General features: G+C 49.4%; 1 protein-coding gene across 2 annotated transcripts in view; it reads right to left on the bottom strand.

Moving 5' to 3' along the window:
• SMG5 (SMG5 nonsense mediated mRNA decay factor) overlaps positions 1-14546 on the bottom strand; it is a 28386-nt gene extending 13840 nt beyond the window's left edge. Inside the window, exons 1-7 of one of the 2 annotated variants that reach the window (XM_074529104.1) lie at positions 14331-14546; positions 8631-8729; positions 7938-8061; positions 7210-7366; positions 2914-3003; positions 1546-1635; positions 487-565 (exon numbers count right to left, since the gene is read on the bottom strand). In XM_074529104.1, coding sequence (XP_074385205.1) covers positions 487-565; positions 1546-1635; positions 2914-3003; positions 7210-7366; positions 7938-8061; positions 8631-8729; positions 14331-14407 — 716 coding nt within the window. In that variant the 5' untranslated portion in view covers positions 14408-14546. Of the gene's footprint in view, positions 1-486; positions 566-1545; positions 1636-2913; positions 3004-7209; positions 7367-7933; positions 8062-8630; positions 8730-14330 lie in introns of those variants that run through there. The other variant, XM_074529105.1, reaches the window with a different exon arrangement.

The raw sequence follows: 14546 nt of genomic DNA, 5'->3' as shown, positions 1-14546 counted from the left end.
GAGGGATGAGCACAGGCAGCCAGTGCTGCTTTCTGGACATGCTGGGCACCTAAATTCCCTCCAATGGCTGCAAACTGCACTTGAGCTGCCTCACAGCCTCCACCTGCCCTGCTTACACATATTCTCCAATCAGTGCCTTCAAGCCAGGAATTCTACCCTGCTCATACCATAGGGTGCCTCCCTCAGCACCTCCAACCCACTCCCAGCCTGGAGGAAGCCCTCCAGGTGCAGCCCTGCACAGGTGATTAGTAACCAGCACAGTGGTTTGGTTTGGTTTGGTTTGGTTTGGTTTGGTTTGGTTTGGTTTGGTTTGACCAATGCTCACTCTCATTAGTCCCACTCAAGGACAAACCAAACTCATCTCTTTCCCCTCCCCTAAAATTCATTTGCCAAAACCAGTGCCAAGCTCCAAGTAAGAAGGGGAAATGGCCCCCACAGCAGGGCATGGCCTCCCTGCTCAGGACACACAGATCTGCAGGAACTCACCAGCGTAGGTAGCAGTAGGTTGCTTCCACATTGTAGTACTTGCTCCCTGCCAGTGTCCCCAGCTGGTTGAAGGGCATTCCTGTCAGGAAGGAGAGGGGCAATGGAATTTACTTGGAATTCTCCAATGGCCCTGGCTAGAAAATAGATCCTTTCCCTTTCACTACATTTCCACATAGGAGGGAAGTCAGGAGACACAAAGAGTAGTAAAGCTGTAGTACAAAAGTCTGGACTACTCAATCCTTCAACCATGCAGGGTCTGTTTTCCATTTTACAGAGCTTTTAGATCCTACCCACCTTGTGCCAGTTATCTATGTAAGACAGAAGAGCAAACCACACCTCCTCCTTTGTATTAACAGTGATGTGGCCTTGACTCCATATTCCCTGACAGAAACATCATCTTATCAGCATCTGAGAGCTCTGTTGCAGCTCCTGTGGTGCAGAAACTTCTGCCACTTTTATTTGGGAACAGCCTTTCAAACAGTTCAGTGAGAACTCTGCATAGACAGCATGTAGAGGACATTTGGCTGGAATCACACACTTCAGGTATGACACAGCCTCTTCTCCAGCACTGATGTGTTCCCAGAAGGAGGCACTTCTGAAGGAGGAAGCAGCACATGAGATTTTTTTTTTCATGGGTAAAAGGGGAAGGTGACTGATAATGCTCTGCTCCTGGCAATGGGGAGCTGGATCTGTGCTTAGCCCAGAGGTGCAGCATCACCACAGTCAGGGAAGTCTGAGCTTTTCAGATGAGTACAATGAGGTAACTGGCAAAAAGCAGTGACTTTAACTCCTCTGTTTGGCTTGCCAGTAAAAAAAAAATCACCTGAAAACCTCCCAGCAGAGACAGAGAAAATCCAATTCAAAAATCTAAAAGCCCAGCAAAAGAAGTTATTGAAGGAAGCAACTTTAACCAGAGGATAAAAGCAGTCCTCTCTCAGCTGCAGGATATAAACCTAACCAGTTTATATCACTATATTGTACTACACCAGCAGCACTATATTGTTCTTACGTTGCAGCAACATGATTTTAACAACTATAAACTCATGGGAAGTCACTCACCAACTTGTGGTGCAACAGAAAGGGCTTGATAGTAAAATCGCTCAGCCAGCAGCTCCGTGTCCACACCTGCCAGCTCATTCTGATAGCGAGCTGCAAGGAAACCACACACACACTGCATCACAAACCCAGCACAGCTGCCCCATCAGCAACACCACAAAACCTGAAATACTGGCCAAGCCAACAAATCCACCAAAGAACTGCTCCTGGCAAACACTGCAACACACAGGGTTTGCCAGGCTGGTCTGAAACATTTTTCTTCCACCTGCTCACACCACACACCACAACTCCTGCCCTTTCCAGCCAAGGGCAGAGCCTGCCACACTTGCAGCATCACATGAGCAAAAGGAAAATCTTCTCCTGCTCCATGTGTTAAGTGCTGAGTCACCTATCCTTGAAGTAACTCAGAGTTGTGTACATTTTCCTGTACCTCAGACTGTATTCTAGAACAGCAGGGTGTGAAATCAAGTCAGCTGACTTCATAAAATACCTGACTGTGGCTAGACTGAACTTGATTCATTTATTTTTTCCCTTTTTTTTTTTTTCTTGACAAATGTAGGCATTTTGGAAACTTTAGATGACAGCACTATGAAAAGGTGAGCTCATTTCTCTCCCACCACTCAGGTAAGTCATTCCTACTACCCCCTCAAGACATTTATTTGCAATGCCATTCTTAGGCTGATTCACATGCAACACTAATGCCAAACAGCTTTCAGCAGCTTGGAGGCTGCAGTGTCAGACACATGTACCTGCACCACTCTTCCAAGAGCTGCTCTCCACACAGCTGCTTTCTCCTGCCTTTACTCCCACATGTTCACCAGCAAGAAGCTGACACACTTACCACACACTTCAGGAGGTCGTGACTGTGGGACAGTCATGCTGCTATAAAAAGGACGTCCCACAGCCAAGCACAATGACACTGGGGCTTTGCAGAGGCACAACTCTGGACTGATGCACAATATTGCCTAAATCTGATTTCCAGTGCCACTAGTGCTGATGGAAGTGGCTTTGTAAGTCACAATTAAGCAGTCTGAACTGAACTCTTTTTGATCCCTCATACTGCAAAGGCTTCCACTCTCACAGCCATGGCTACAGCTGCTCAGCAGCAGCAAATTCCTCATCTACCTGACCAAACACAGAGCTCCTGCAACTTGCAGCAGTTTAAAAAAGTTATATCAACTTGCAACTTATAAAAAAGAGCAGTTCAACCATGAGGATTTCAGCTTATCCCAGTCTGTGACAAAGGTGTCAGAGGGAAACAGAATCTGCAAGTAACCTTGGCTGGTGCCCAACAGCACAGCCTCACACGGTGGGTACAGGCAGCACCTTTTTGCCATGTACAGGCTGCCCTGAGAGGCAATCTGTCCTTACCTAGATCTCCCAGATAGACCAGACACCGGTGACAGGCCATCTGTGCCCACTCCATCTCCTTCTCTGATGCAGACACAGGTTTCTTGCAGCCTACAAGCAAACACAGAACCACTCAGAGCACTGGCAGGAGGCTGCTGGGAAACACCAGAGCTGCCCACGCCTCTGCCCAAGGCACCCAAAGCAAATCCCCCATGGTCAGACCTCACTGCCAGCTTGTAGGGCAGCACTGGGTCACTCTTGCCAAAATGTGGGGGAAAAAAATGCAGGAAAATACTTCCAGACTCTGCTGTTCATCCACTCCCCCCTGGATTCCCTTGTGATGGGAGTCACTGACATAAATAAATGAGTGTCACCATGTCCATAAGGTCTGCCACAGAGACCTGGCTCCATCTGCCCTCACATGACAGGAAAAAAGCCAATTCCTGCCTATAGGATTGTGTGATCATGTTAACACAACTAATACAGCTGATCTCATTAGCATGGCTAATGAGGCCTTCATGGGAGCAGGAACACACCCCTGGAAGGCAGAACAAACTCTGAGCACTGGGCACCAACACACAACAGGGACAGACTCTCTCCAACAATGCAGATGGAAACAAACTCATTGTCTGAGGATCAAGATGTAGATTTAGTACTGATCAGCCAAAAAGGGAAGAAATTAAATAAGGGAAAACTAGGACAGAAATCTGTGCTGTAGCCAGAGTCAGTTAGGGAGAAATGCCTGTTTGCAGTGGGTTCAGGAGGCAACTGAGCTGGTGACAGCACTGAAGGCACAGCCTGGGAAGAGAGGCCACAGACTTCAGGTTTGTCCAAGTTGGAGAAGAGCAGGCTGGGGATACCACTGCTCTCTGCAGCTTCCTGAGGAGGAGAAGGTGCCAGTCTCCTCTTCTTGGCATCCAGTGGTAGGACACATGGAAATGGTTCAAAGATGCATCAAAAGAGGTTTTGATTGGACATGAGGAAGCCTCTCCTTACTAGAAGATGGTCACACCCTGGAATGGGTTTTCTAGAGAGCTGGTCAATGCCCCAGACCTGTCAGTGTTTAAGAGGCATTTGGACAATGTCCTTGACAACATGTTTTAACTCCTGGTCAGCCCTGAGCTGCTCAGGCAGTTGGACTGGACAATCACAGGTCCCTTCCCACTGAAATAACCTTGTCTATTCTATACTAAACTTATAAAAAAGAGCAATTCAAGCAGTGGAAAGTGTCAAGAGCAACAGAGGAAGGCTGCAGCCAGCTGATCTGAACTAACTGAACTTATCAAACTCAGTTGGGTAAGTGACTCAGCTCCTGGGAAGGGAACAGGCAGGCCACAGTTCAGCCAGAGAGCAGGAGGCAAAGGCTGCTGTGCCTGCACCTCCCCTCCAGAGAGCAGCTGCTGCTGCTGGGCCACCAGGCTGGCTCAGGCCTGCTGCTGCCAAGGACTCACTCACACCTTCTGGAACAGACACCTCCCTCAAGCAGGAACCCCAAAGAAGATTCTGAAGACCAATCCAGTCTGCACTCTGCTTCCCTCCTGATGAGGCTAAAAGGGTGGACATGGAATCTGGAGGCTGCAGTGACCACTGAGGAGCTGTTCCCACTTACCAAGAGGTGTTGTCCAAGCCATACTGTACAAATACACAGCCTTCAATCTGTGACCACATACACCATTGGACTCACCCTCCCTTTTTTTGCTCTGAATCCTCTTGCTCCCATTCATATAACCATAAAGCTGTGCCCTGCCCCATCTGTGGTTTACAGGAGATCCTTTCTGTGGTGGTTTGACCAGGAAGAAGTGGGAATTCTGGGATGCTGTGGTCAAACCAATGGATGTTCTGAGTTTCATACTGACACCTGGTGTAGCCAGTGAAGTTTGGACACACCTCCGAGAATACACAGGGGTTAAAAAGCAGGGCACTGCCCTTGGCACTCTCTCTTGGGACGTCGCTGCGAAGAGGTCAGATCACCCTCCCCTGTCCAGTCGCTGCTGCTGGGCGGGGGAGGGGCAGCCACGTGGTAGGCCCTGGGCCTGGACAGAGATGGGAGGTGAGGGGGCTTCGAGGATGGAAGGGTGGAAGATCCCAGGGAGTCAGCCCTCGGGCAGCCATTCCCCCCCCCAGGAGAGAGAGAGAGAGAGAGAGAGAGAGCCGGCGACACCGAATGTGATAGCAGCCGGCCCAGGAGGAGAAGGGGGGAGGAAGAGTGCCCGGCCGGAGCGGCAGCGTGTGTGGGAGTGCCGCTCCGGGACAGACAGAGACTGAAAGTTTTAACCCCTTTCTTTCATGATTGGGGCCTTGCAAAAAATGCTATTCCTCCTCGAAGCTGAATGAGAAGGGAGATAAGAGATGAGATGAGACAAGGACCTGGCCCGAAGAACGTGGAGATGATTGAATGGGGAGAGATGATTTGGAGTGGCCTTTTGGCTGGACTTTTCTTGTGGCCATGGACTCAGTTTGTTCCTGTGACACAGACTGCACTTAGGGGGAAGCAGTGGCTCAAAACCAGGAGGGCTCTTCGTGAGGACCCCCCGGCCCCAGGGGGTTGGAAAAATATGGGGGGGACAGATGTCCCAAAGCAGAGACTGTGCCTTTTTGGAGTGAGACAAGGCATCCTTGAAAGACAACCCTAAAAGCAGCTCTGGTCCATGCGTCAGTGGTGAGAGCACTGGGCATGGAAGGAAGATGTCACAAGCGGCAAAAGGACTTTTTCCGGGCGGTGCCGAAGTGACAGGGAAGCACACGAGGTTTCAGTGTGTTCCCAGGGGAAGCCTATGGAACAAGAAGGACTCCTTTCCTCTTCATGAACTGCAGTTTGAGTATACTAAAGTGTGGGGCCAAGGCTGGGCAGTTGATGATTTGGGAGAATGTATCAGATTGGGAAAGTCAGGTAGTGGGGAGGGGGAAAGTGGTTTTTGTAAGGTTTTCAATTTTTTTTTTTTTTTTTTCTTTTCCTTATGGTCTTTCCCTATTTTCCTGTAGTTTAGGTAATAAAGTGTTCTTTATGTTTAAGTTGGAGCCTGTTTTGCTTATTCCTGGTCACATCTCACAGCAGACACCAGGGTGAGGGCATTTTCATGGGGGGCACTGGCTCTGTGCCAGGCTCAAACCATGACACTTTCAGATCCATCTTTTCTGGATAGGCAAAAGCTACATCTCTACTCTCCAGTTATGTGCTCACCTGCAGCATCCTTTTAAATGAAGAGCCCAAACACACCAAGGGGAGCCTTTCATATGCAACCACCCCTCAGGGTATAAAACCCACCTATGCAAACAAATCATCCCTCAGGGTATAAACCCACCTGGAATGTGCATATTGAGGATTTATTAATGCTGCAGTACTGAGATACACTTGTGAAAAGCAACACCTGCCAAGAACATCTGCCTTTTAAACCAACATTCTGAAGCCAATAGTGACACCATCATTTCCCAGAACTATGAGTAGCATCCCAGCAAGTTAAACCTCCTTTTGTTGCAGACACACCAGTTTCCCTTAGCCAGGTGCTGCTGCCCTGTGCCCTGACAACTTTAAGCACACCAGTTAAACCTTTGCTAATACAACTCACAAAATCAAGGCTCCATTTCTCACCTGGACACCCCCACACCAGAACCATGCACCCTGAGGCCAGTGAGTACAACCCTGGGCAAACCCAAGACAATCCAAGATGTGAATGCACAGGCAGTCTTGAGCTGTTTCAGAATTGTAAATACTCTTACTCTTCCTCCTCTAACAGGTACAACACCTCAGATTTCCCTGCAGCCAAGGCCATGCAGAGGTCACACAGGCCAGCTAACATGAACTGCAGAGGTCACACAGGCCAGCTAACATGAACTACGGGGCCTTCCTGTGCTCTCAGTCCAAGATTCAGAAACCACACAGTGAAGAGAGCACAGACAGAAGAGGCACCAAAAGGAGGAAGAGTCTTACATCTAGTGGATAGGATGTACTGACAGAAATCTGTTGATTTCAAGAACCTATTCCCCTGTTTGTCTGTTTTAAGCAACCTTTTAAAAACATTCTATACAGCCAGCAATGCTCTTCAGTTTTCCATAAAAATCTGCCATCACCAGACACTTTTAATAAAGAATTTTCTCACACTGTTTTCTTTCTATTAGAAATCCTTCCTTCTTCCCTAATTTAGTACTATTTACAAGAAAAAGTGCCATGGAAAAGAAAGCAGGACAGTCTGTTCTAAACAGAGACCTTGCTAATCAGGGGGGAAAAAATTTCCCTTGAATGCTGAAACAAATATGGACTAGTGCAAGGGGAAGCCGCCTGTGGGGTGAATTTCTGAACCAAACACCTTGAGCACAAACCTATGAGAGGGTCTGTCACGTGTGTCCAGTCAATGCAGCACTGCAGCTCCAGCTGGTAGTGGGACTGGATGTAGAGCAGGAGGTGCTGGTAGAATCCTATGCCAGCCACCAGGTGAGTCCTGTATGCACACTCCAGGGTGCTGCGGCTGTGGATGTGCTGGGAGAGGGAAAAGGAACATGTTAATGCAGCCCTGGGCACAGTTCAGGCTCAGCTGCACTGAGGGTGAAGCAAAACATTGGTTTTGCACAGCTCTGTACCTCCTCCTGCTCCACAGTGCTCCCCCTAGTAGTATTTACTAAGGGTTAACATCAAGGAGAAATGCTTGTAAAAATAAATCAATAAAATCAAAGTATCTGGTTGGAGCACCTTAAATGCACCCAGACCCCTGGAAAGCCAGGAGAGCACTGAGGATCTTCCAGTGATCAACTCTTGTAAAAACAATCAGCACTGATAAAGCACTTGAAACAATCACTCTACCTGGAGAGATCTGTCTGATGAAGAGGGGAGCACAAAAAATAAGCAAATTCTGTTGGAAATCCCTCTGCAACATCAGGTCTCTCAACAGCACATCAGCCACACAAAGGCACAGGGCAGCCCCACAGGAATGTGAGAGTGCCCAGCTCCCCACCCTGGGCTCACACCACAGCTTCTCCAAGCAAATGAAGCTTTCAACTTTGCCTCACCCACTGCACAGAGACCTTCTCATGCCAGAGCCATAGATACCTGCCTTTTTATTTGTTTTAATGAGCTGGATAACTTCATAGTAAACCTTTCTCCAGAGCAGTTCTTCTGCTTTTCTTCCATAATCCACTGGATGCAGGAACATCAGCTTCACACACAGCTCCCTCAGCCTGGACAGAGAGCAGAGCATTGTCAGTAGGTCCTGCAGCCTCAAACACAGCTGCCACTACAGAAGCACAGAGAGCAAAATCCAAATCCTTTACAAGGGCTGAGCTCTGCCATCTGCCTGGATCACTCCCACACAAGAGCACCAGGAAAAGCCATATGCTTAAAGCAGTGCCCTCTGGGCTCAGCTGGCCATCAGTGACTTCCTGAAGTGCAGTAATGACAGCTTCAAAAATTAGTAAGAATAATCTTCCTTGCTCAACAACCCTGACCCCTGATAAAAGATTTTACATGTGTAAGAAACTTCTGCCCCACAGTTTTTATTACAAGGAAAGAATTGGCCAACACAAGGACAATTTATTTGTATCAATGATATCCAGGAAAGCCATGGATTGCATTGCTCAAGTACAGGTGTGGAACCCAGCCTCTGCTTGCAAAACCTGGAAGGATCCCAGGTCAACAGGTGCACTACAAACCAAATAAACATTAAAACTGCAGATTCAACAGCTCCACATGTTGCTTCACACGGATTTCCCCCAGCCAAACACAAACACAAACATGCTGCCCAACTTACTTGTTCCTCAAGCTGATGTTCTCTGGCTTGAACACATCCTGGTAAGCTGCCTTATTGCCAAGGATGAGATCCAGCCTGTGCACGGCCTCAACCACTGCCCTGCAAGAGAACACAGAACCAAAGCTTCAGGAGAGGCCACCTGGGATCACTGCAGATCAGAGGTGGCTGCAAGGAACCCTATTTAGTCCCACTGTCAGCACACTGCCCTGTACCACCACACCACAGTCACTGATCTCCTTTTTGCACTCTGAAGAAGATTATGGAATACAGAATTATAGGCATTTTTCTGCAGAACAGTGGTTTAATCACCATTTACCTCTGCCTGTCTGATCAAATACATCAATTATTTCTACAGCTGCAAAATCAGAAATGTCTCTGGACTCGCTGGCAACCTCAGCAATTAAACCTGCTATACCTACATTCAGATTCATTTAAATGTTTTAAACTCTGTGGTTAAAAATTTGATTGAATTCTAAAAACTACTGTTTTGATGGGGTAAGTTTTAATGGTGTAAGATTCAAACCTCCACCAGCTCCCATTTTCTTACCAATCTGCCTACAAAAGAAGGCAACGCAAGTTTCTCATTTGCCAAAACTTCCCCATCTTTGTTACAGGGATTCACTGGTTGAACCCCTAAAGTTCCCTCAGTGACAGGTAACAGAGAGAGGAAATTTGTTCCAAGGTTTTCTCCCCCAAAAAACAGAGCAAACAACCTCCAAACCTCTGAGCCATGCAAAAAACTACTTTGGTGAATCATTGCCCAAGACCCTCCTGGAGGAAGAATCCCACACTGTGTGCAAATCTCAAACACTCAGAAGTTTGTAGTTGTGAACAAATCACACCACAGCTCTGAACACTGCAGTGAAACAAACCCAGGACTTTCAGCACCATTAGTGCTGAACCTCATCCATAGCTCAGGGACAGCTCAAAAAAGCACAACAACAATAACAGCCAACCCTTCCTACACAAGGGGTCACCTCCAGCCTCTGCCTTTGCTCTGCCTGCATCTGAGGCCACCAAACCACCCCAGTGGTCCTTGTTCTCCCCCTCAGCTTCAGATCCACCCCACCCATGGTCACTCCTCAAAATCTTCCTTAAAAACTAAAGATGTTACTGCAAAGTAACCAACAGTTTCCTATTCCCAGCAAGGCAAATCTCTCCTCACAAACTCACTACACCCAAAGGAACCTCCCTGAAAAAAGCCCCAGAACATTCCAGAGCTCACACAGAAAATGTCCCATCTCCTGCCACAGAAAGCCTGTCAATCAAGGTGAAGAAATCTCATTTGTTTCCAGTAAGCACAGAAAAAGGGAAGTGTGGGGAATAGAAGCATCTCATGCCACACCTTGGGAGAGCAGAACACCATAGACTCAAACCAACTTCTTACTGAATAATCATGAAGAAAATCAAGGAGATTGTAAGAATCACAGAAAAAAATCTTCCTTGAAACCTGAACATGTTACTGTTCAGGTTTCCTATGCCAGCACCTTCCCAGCAAGGCAAATCTCTTCTCACAAACTCACTACATCCAAAGGAACATCTCTGAAAAAAGCCCCAGAACATTCCAGAGCTCACACAGAAAATGTCCCATCTCCTGCTATGCCACAGAAAGCCTCTCACTCAAGGTAGAGAAATCTCACTTGTTTCCAGTAAGCACAGAAACAGGAAAAGGGAAGTGTGGGGAATAGAAACATCTCATGCAATGCCTTGGGAGAGCAGAACACCATAGACTCAAACCAACTTCCTACTGAATAATCATGAAGAAAAGCAAGGAGATTGTAAGAATCACACAAAAAATCCTGTTACATCTTGACATCCAGCCCCTCCTGCTCACTGCCCTCTTTCTCATAAGGCCTGGAGGGTTTTTGCAAACTCTGACAGCCTCATACCCTCATAGCAAGGAAAGAAACAGGTAAAATACATTTTGGTTTACAGGTAACAGGCACTGACTGTGCAGCATCCCTGCAAGCTCATATTGGGGTTGGGACAATCCAAAAAAAAACCCACTTTAGCTGCCCCACAACAGAACCCCACAAAGCACAGGCAATGCACATCTTCCTGCAGCCTGGACTGCTCTCCTGTGGCTCTCCAAGTCCCTTCACACACCAGGAGCTGACTGGATTCCTCTCAAAGGGAGACCACAGAAAATAGGAATTGCTGCTTCATTTGATTCCCAGAGAGAACTACAAATAAACTACAATAATTGATTCTTGACATAGACAGCAAAACAGCTGTAAAGTAACATTCTGTGAGTAACAAATCTCAGCTGTGTGTGTCTGAAACAAGAGCACATGTCCATGACAGCCAGTGTGGGGAATGACCCCAGTGCCCTGCCAAATGAGAAGTACAGAAATGTTTCCTTCCAGGGACAGAAGGATATCACCTTCCCCTCAAGGTGGCCCAGAGGGCATCTGCCATACAACCTAATTTTCTACAACAGTCCATGGATGGGCACATGCACACATTTGGAATTTCTGCTGTTCTTTCAGTGTTTGTAATGAAATAGAGCTGATGAGCAGAGAGCAGCAAGGCTGACACACTGGGATGTGGTTTGTGAGCCCTAAGGGCTGGAACATTGCCTTGTTCCCATCCACAATCCACACAGCCCCTCAGGTGCTGCTGCAAGAGAAGGAGGCAGGAGCAAAGCAGAATCTGGGACAGCTGGGGATGCCCTGCCAGGATCCCACATCTGTGCTGCTGAGGAAAGAGGATTCAGTAAGGACAAAAGGGACAGGAGCCAGCCTCACTCCAGATATGCTGGGAAACACGAACACAGGAGCTATGGACCATGCACTGCTGGAAATGCACTTTAGCATCTGTACCAAGACCATAGGTTGAACTTTCCCAACTTTGCCCAGCAGTTAAGAGCACAAATCCTGTTCCAGGGCCCATTTTTCCACCTGCTGAGTTTAAACATTGCTTTCAGACAGCACATCAGAGCCACAAAGGAGGCACATCAGATGCCAGTCTATTAAAGGAAACAAACACAGCCCATGGTGCCAAGCAGGGTGGAAACAGGCCAATGCCATACAGACACTGATCTGCCCCTTCTCCTCCATGTCATTAACAGTCTGGGATGGAGCAGGACAGCAGGGACATTTGTGCCCTCTGTTTCTTTATTTAGGACATCACTAAGAGCCACAGTGTGTGAGGAGTAAGACATTATTAAGAGAAAAGACCTGCAAGTCATTTAGCTGTGCTGTGGCATGTGTCAGTCCACAAACCACAGTGCCTGGAACAGGCTCCACACAGCACCAGCAGCACTGAGTCCACGAGCTAATGGTTACCCAGAAACCTGTAAAATAAACCTGCTCACCTTATGCCACAACAGGCATTGTAAAAGCACACCCATGATAATGCAGCTGCCACATCCCAAGGTGGAACCTGGGAACTGCCAATCCGGGAAGATTTAGAAAAGATCAAAGTGCACCCTATGGGCAGCAATGGCTCTGAAAGGACACTCTGACAGGCAAGGACCTTGGAGAGCTGAGCTCAGCTCCCACAGGCTGATCCCATGGGATCGCCGTTCAGAGCTGTGGCATTCCCGTATCTGTGACTCAAAGGCGCCGCTTAGTGTGACAGCCAGGAGCCCTCGGGCCACGCTCAGCACACAACGGGGGGCAGGAAACTCCCACTTCAGGCTGAGACAGAGGAACTGACAGGAGACTGTTAAGGTGGGAACTGCTCAGAGAACTGTCAGCTACAGAGATGGAAATTTGTGGCCACTGCAGGCACTATAAATCCTGTGCTAAAATCACAATGCTTCCTCCCCACTAAAGAAGAGCTGTCCCTGCAGGAGGAGGGTGGTTCCTTTTCTGCTGTAAAAACGCTCTAGAACAACCACACACCTTATTCTGCTACAAAAACTGAAACAGAAAACAACCCCTCCCTTGCAAGGATGACAATCCCTCCTCTGGCCACAGGCAGTTCTCTGCAGCAGAACGTGAGGTTCTGCTTGACAGATGAGCTGAGCAGCACCAGGAAAACAAAGCAGAGCAGGTCTGGAACCACGACAAGGATGGTTCCAACAAAACACATTCTGCTTTGCAGGCAGAAGGACAAACATCCTCTGCAGGCCTGTACCACACTCTGCTGCTCCAGCTGATGTGCTGGAGATCACTGCAGGTGTCTCAGCGTGGCAGCAGCACACACAGAGCTCCCCAGCAGGACTGTGCAGCCCATACCTCCATCACACCAATAAACCAACCCACTGAACCCCCAAAGTGCAGCAACGTGCTTGCACTGAGCACAAAACAACCACCACCCACACCTGCAGTTACTGCTGGGGAGGCAAAACCCTGCCCTAGAGGAGGGCAGTGAGGTGCCACGAGGTGCAAGGACACAGCCAATGTCATCAAGACACAAAGAAATGGACCCCCATGTAAAATTCATCTCTTGTCTCCATCACTTTGCTCATCTTTGAGAGCTGCTGCTGGAACTCCTGTGGATCTGTTGTACTGACAGGGAACCTGAGCCAGAAGGGAACAATTTCTGTGCTGCCCTCACAAAACAGGTGAGGAGCGGAGCAGAGGGGGCCTGAGCTCACCAAGGCCAGCAGGAGTGCCCCAGTCCTGTTCTCTGATGCCATTTGCAATGCATGGAGTGGAAATGTGGGAGCAGAGTCCCAGGCAGTGCTGAACTGGAAAGATCTGCAAAGCTGGAGCTGTGCTGCCCTCCACACAGCAGCAAAGTGCCCCAGCTCACACTCCTGCTCATCACATCCTCTTTTGCAGCACTCCTCACACAATCCCTGCCTACTGCCAAAGCCAGGAGACCCTCTCCAACCCCCCTCTCCCTGGATGACCCCACATCTCACCCTTATCCCACTGTATCCCAACAGCTCCTTTCCACTCAGCCCCCATCATTCTCCCTGAATCCCACAGAACTCCTTTTTCCAATTCTTATGTCCTTACTTATCATCCTCGGTGTCCCCTTATCCCTGACCCCCTTGCCACTCTCCCACCTATCTCCTCCCCCCATCTCTGCATTCCCCCACCTGGCCTGCATCTCCCACAGTCCCTTGGTCTGATTTATCTGCTCTGGAGCCACCAAACTCCTTTTCCCCGTAGAACCCCTCCATGTCCTGCTTATCCCCTCTGCATCTCATACAACTCTTTTCCCCAGTCTTCCCTAAACCTTCTCCTCTCCCTTTGCACTGCATCCTTTCCCTGGATTTCCCCACACTTTCACTTCTATCTTCCCTAATTTCCACCATCTCCTTTCCCCATTGTCTCTGAACATCCCTCCAATCCCCTATGCCGTCGTTCCCCCAGTCTCCCCTGGATTCCAGAGCCCCTCCAACCCCGTCCATCCCTGCTGTTATCTCAATTCTACCATGTCCTTCCCCAGTCCCCCGAACCCTTCACTGACAACTCCCCCATCTCTTTTCCTTCCATCCTCGCTGACAACTCCCCCATCTCCTTTCCTTTATCCTCCCTGTCTCTCACCAACACCTTCACCCCGGTCCTCCCCAGCCTGGCCCAACCTCCCCGCCCCAATCCCCTCCCGTCACCCCCAGCCCCATTCTCCTTCTGCTCTCCTCGTGCACCCCCTGTTACCCTCCCTCCCCAAATCCTTCCCCGTTCCCTGAGTAACCCCCGACCCCTCAGCGCTGCTTCTCCCCACCCTCATCTGGAGCCGCCCCGGCACCGGCTCCCTCCCCTTCCCGGCCCCTCCATCCCCTCCGGCCCCTCTGCTCACCGGTACAGCCGCTTGGTGTGCAGCACCTTGGCCTCCGGCTCGCCGCTCTCGCCGGCGGCCCCGCCACCCTGGCTCATGGCGCCCGCGGCGGGCCCGGCCCGGCCCCGCGGCCCCTCAGCACCGCCCGCGCCGCCGCCGCCGCCGCCCCCGGGCCCGCTCGGCCGCCATGGCTGCCCCCTGGCCCTCGATGCTCTCGCGAGATTTCCCGCGGCGGCG

This window comes from Zonotrichia albicollis, chromosome 30 (assembly GCF_047830755.1).
Source record: "Zonotrichia albicollis isolate bZonAlb1 chromosome 30, bZonAlb1.hap1, whole genome shotgun sequence".
NCBI classification, from domain to species: domain Eukaryota; kingdom Metazoa; phylum Chordata; class Aves; order Passeriformes; family Passerellidae; genus Zonotrichia; species Zonotrichia albicollis.
This window is presented reverse-complemented; position numbering and strand designations above follow the sequence as displayed.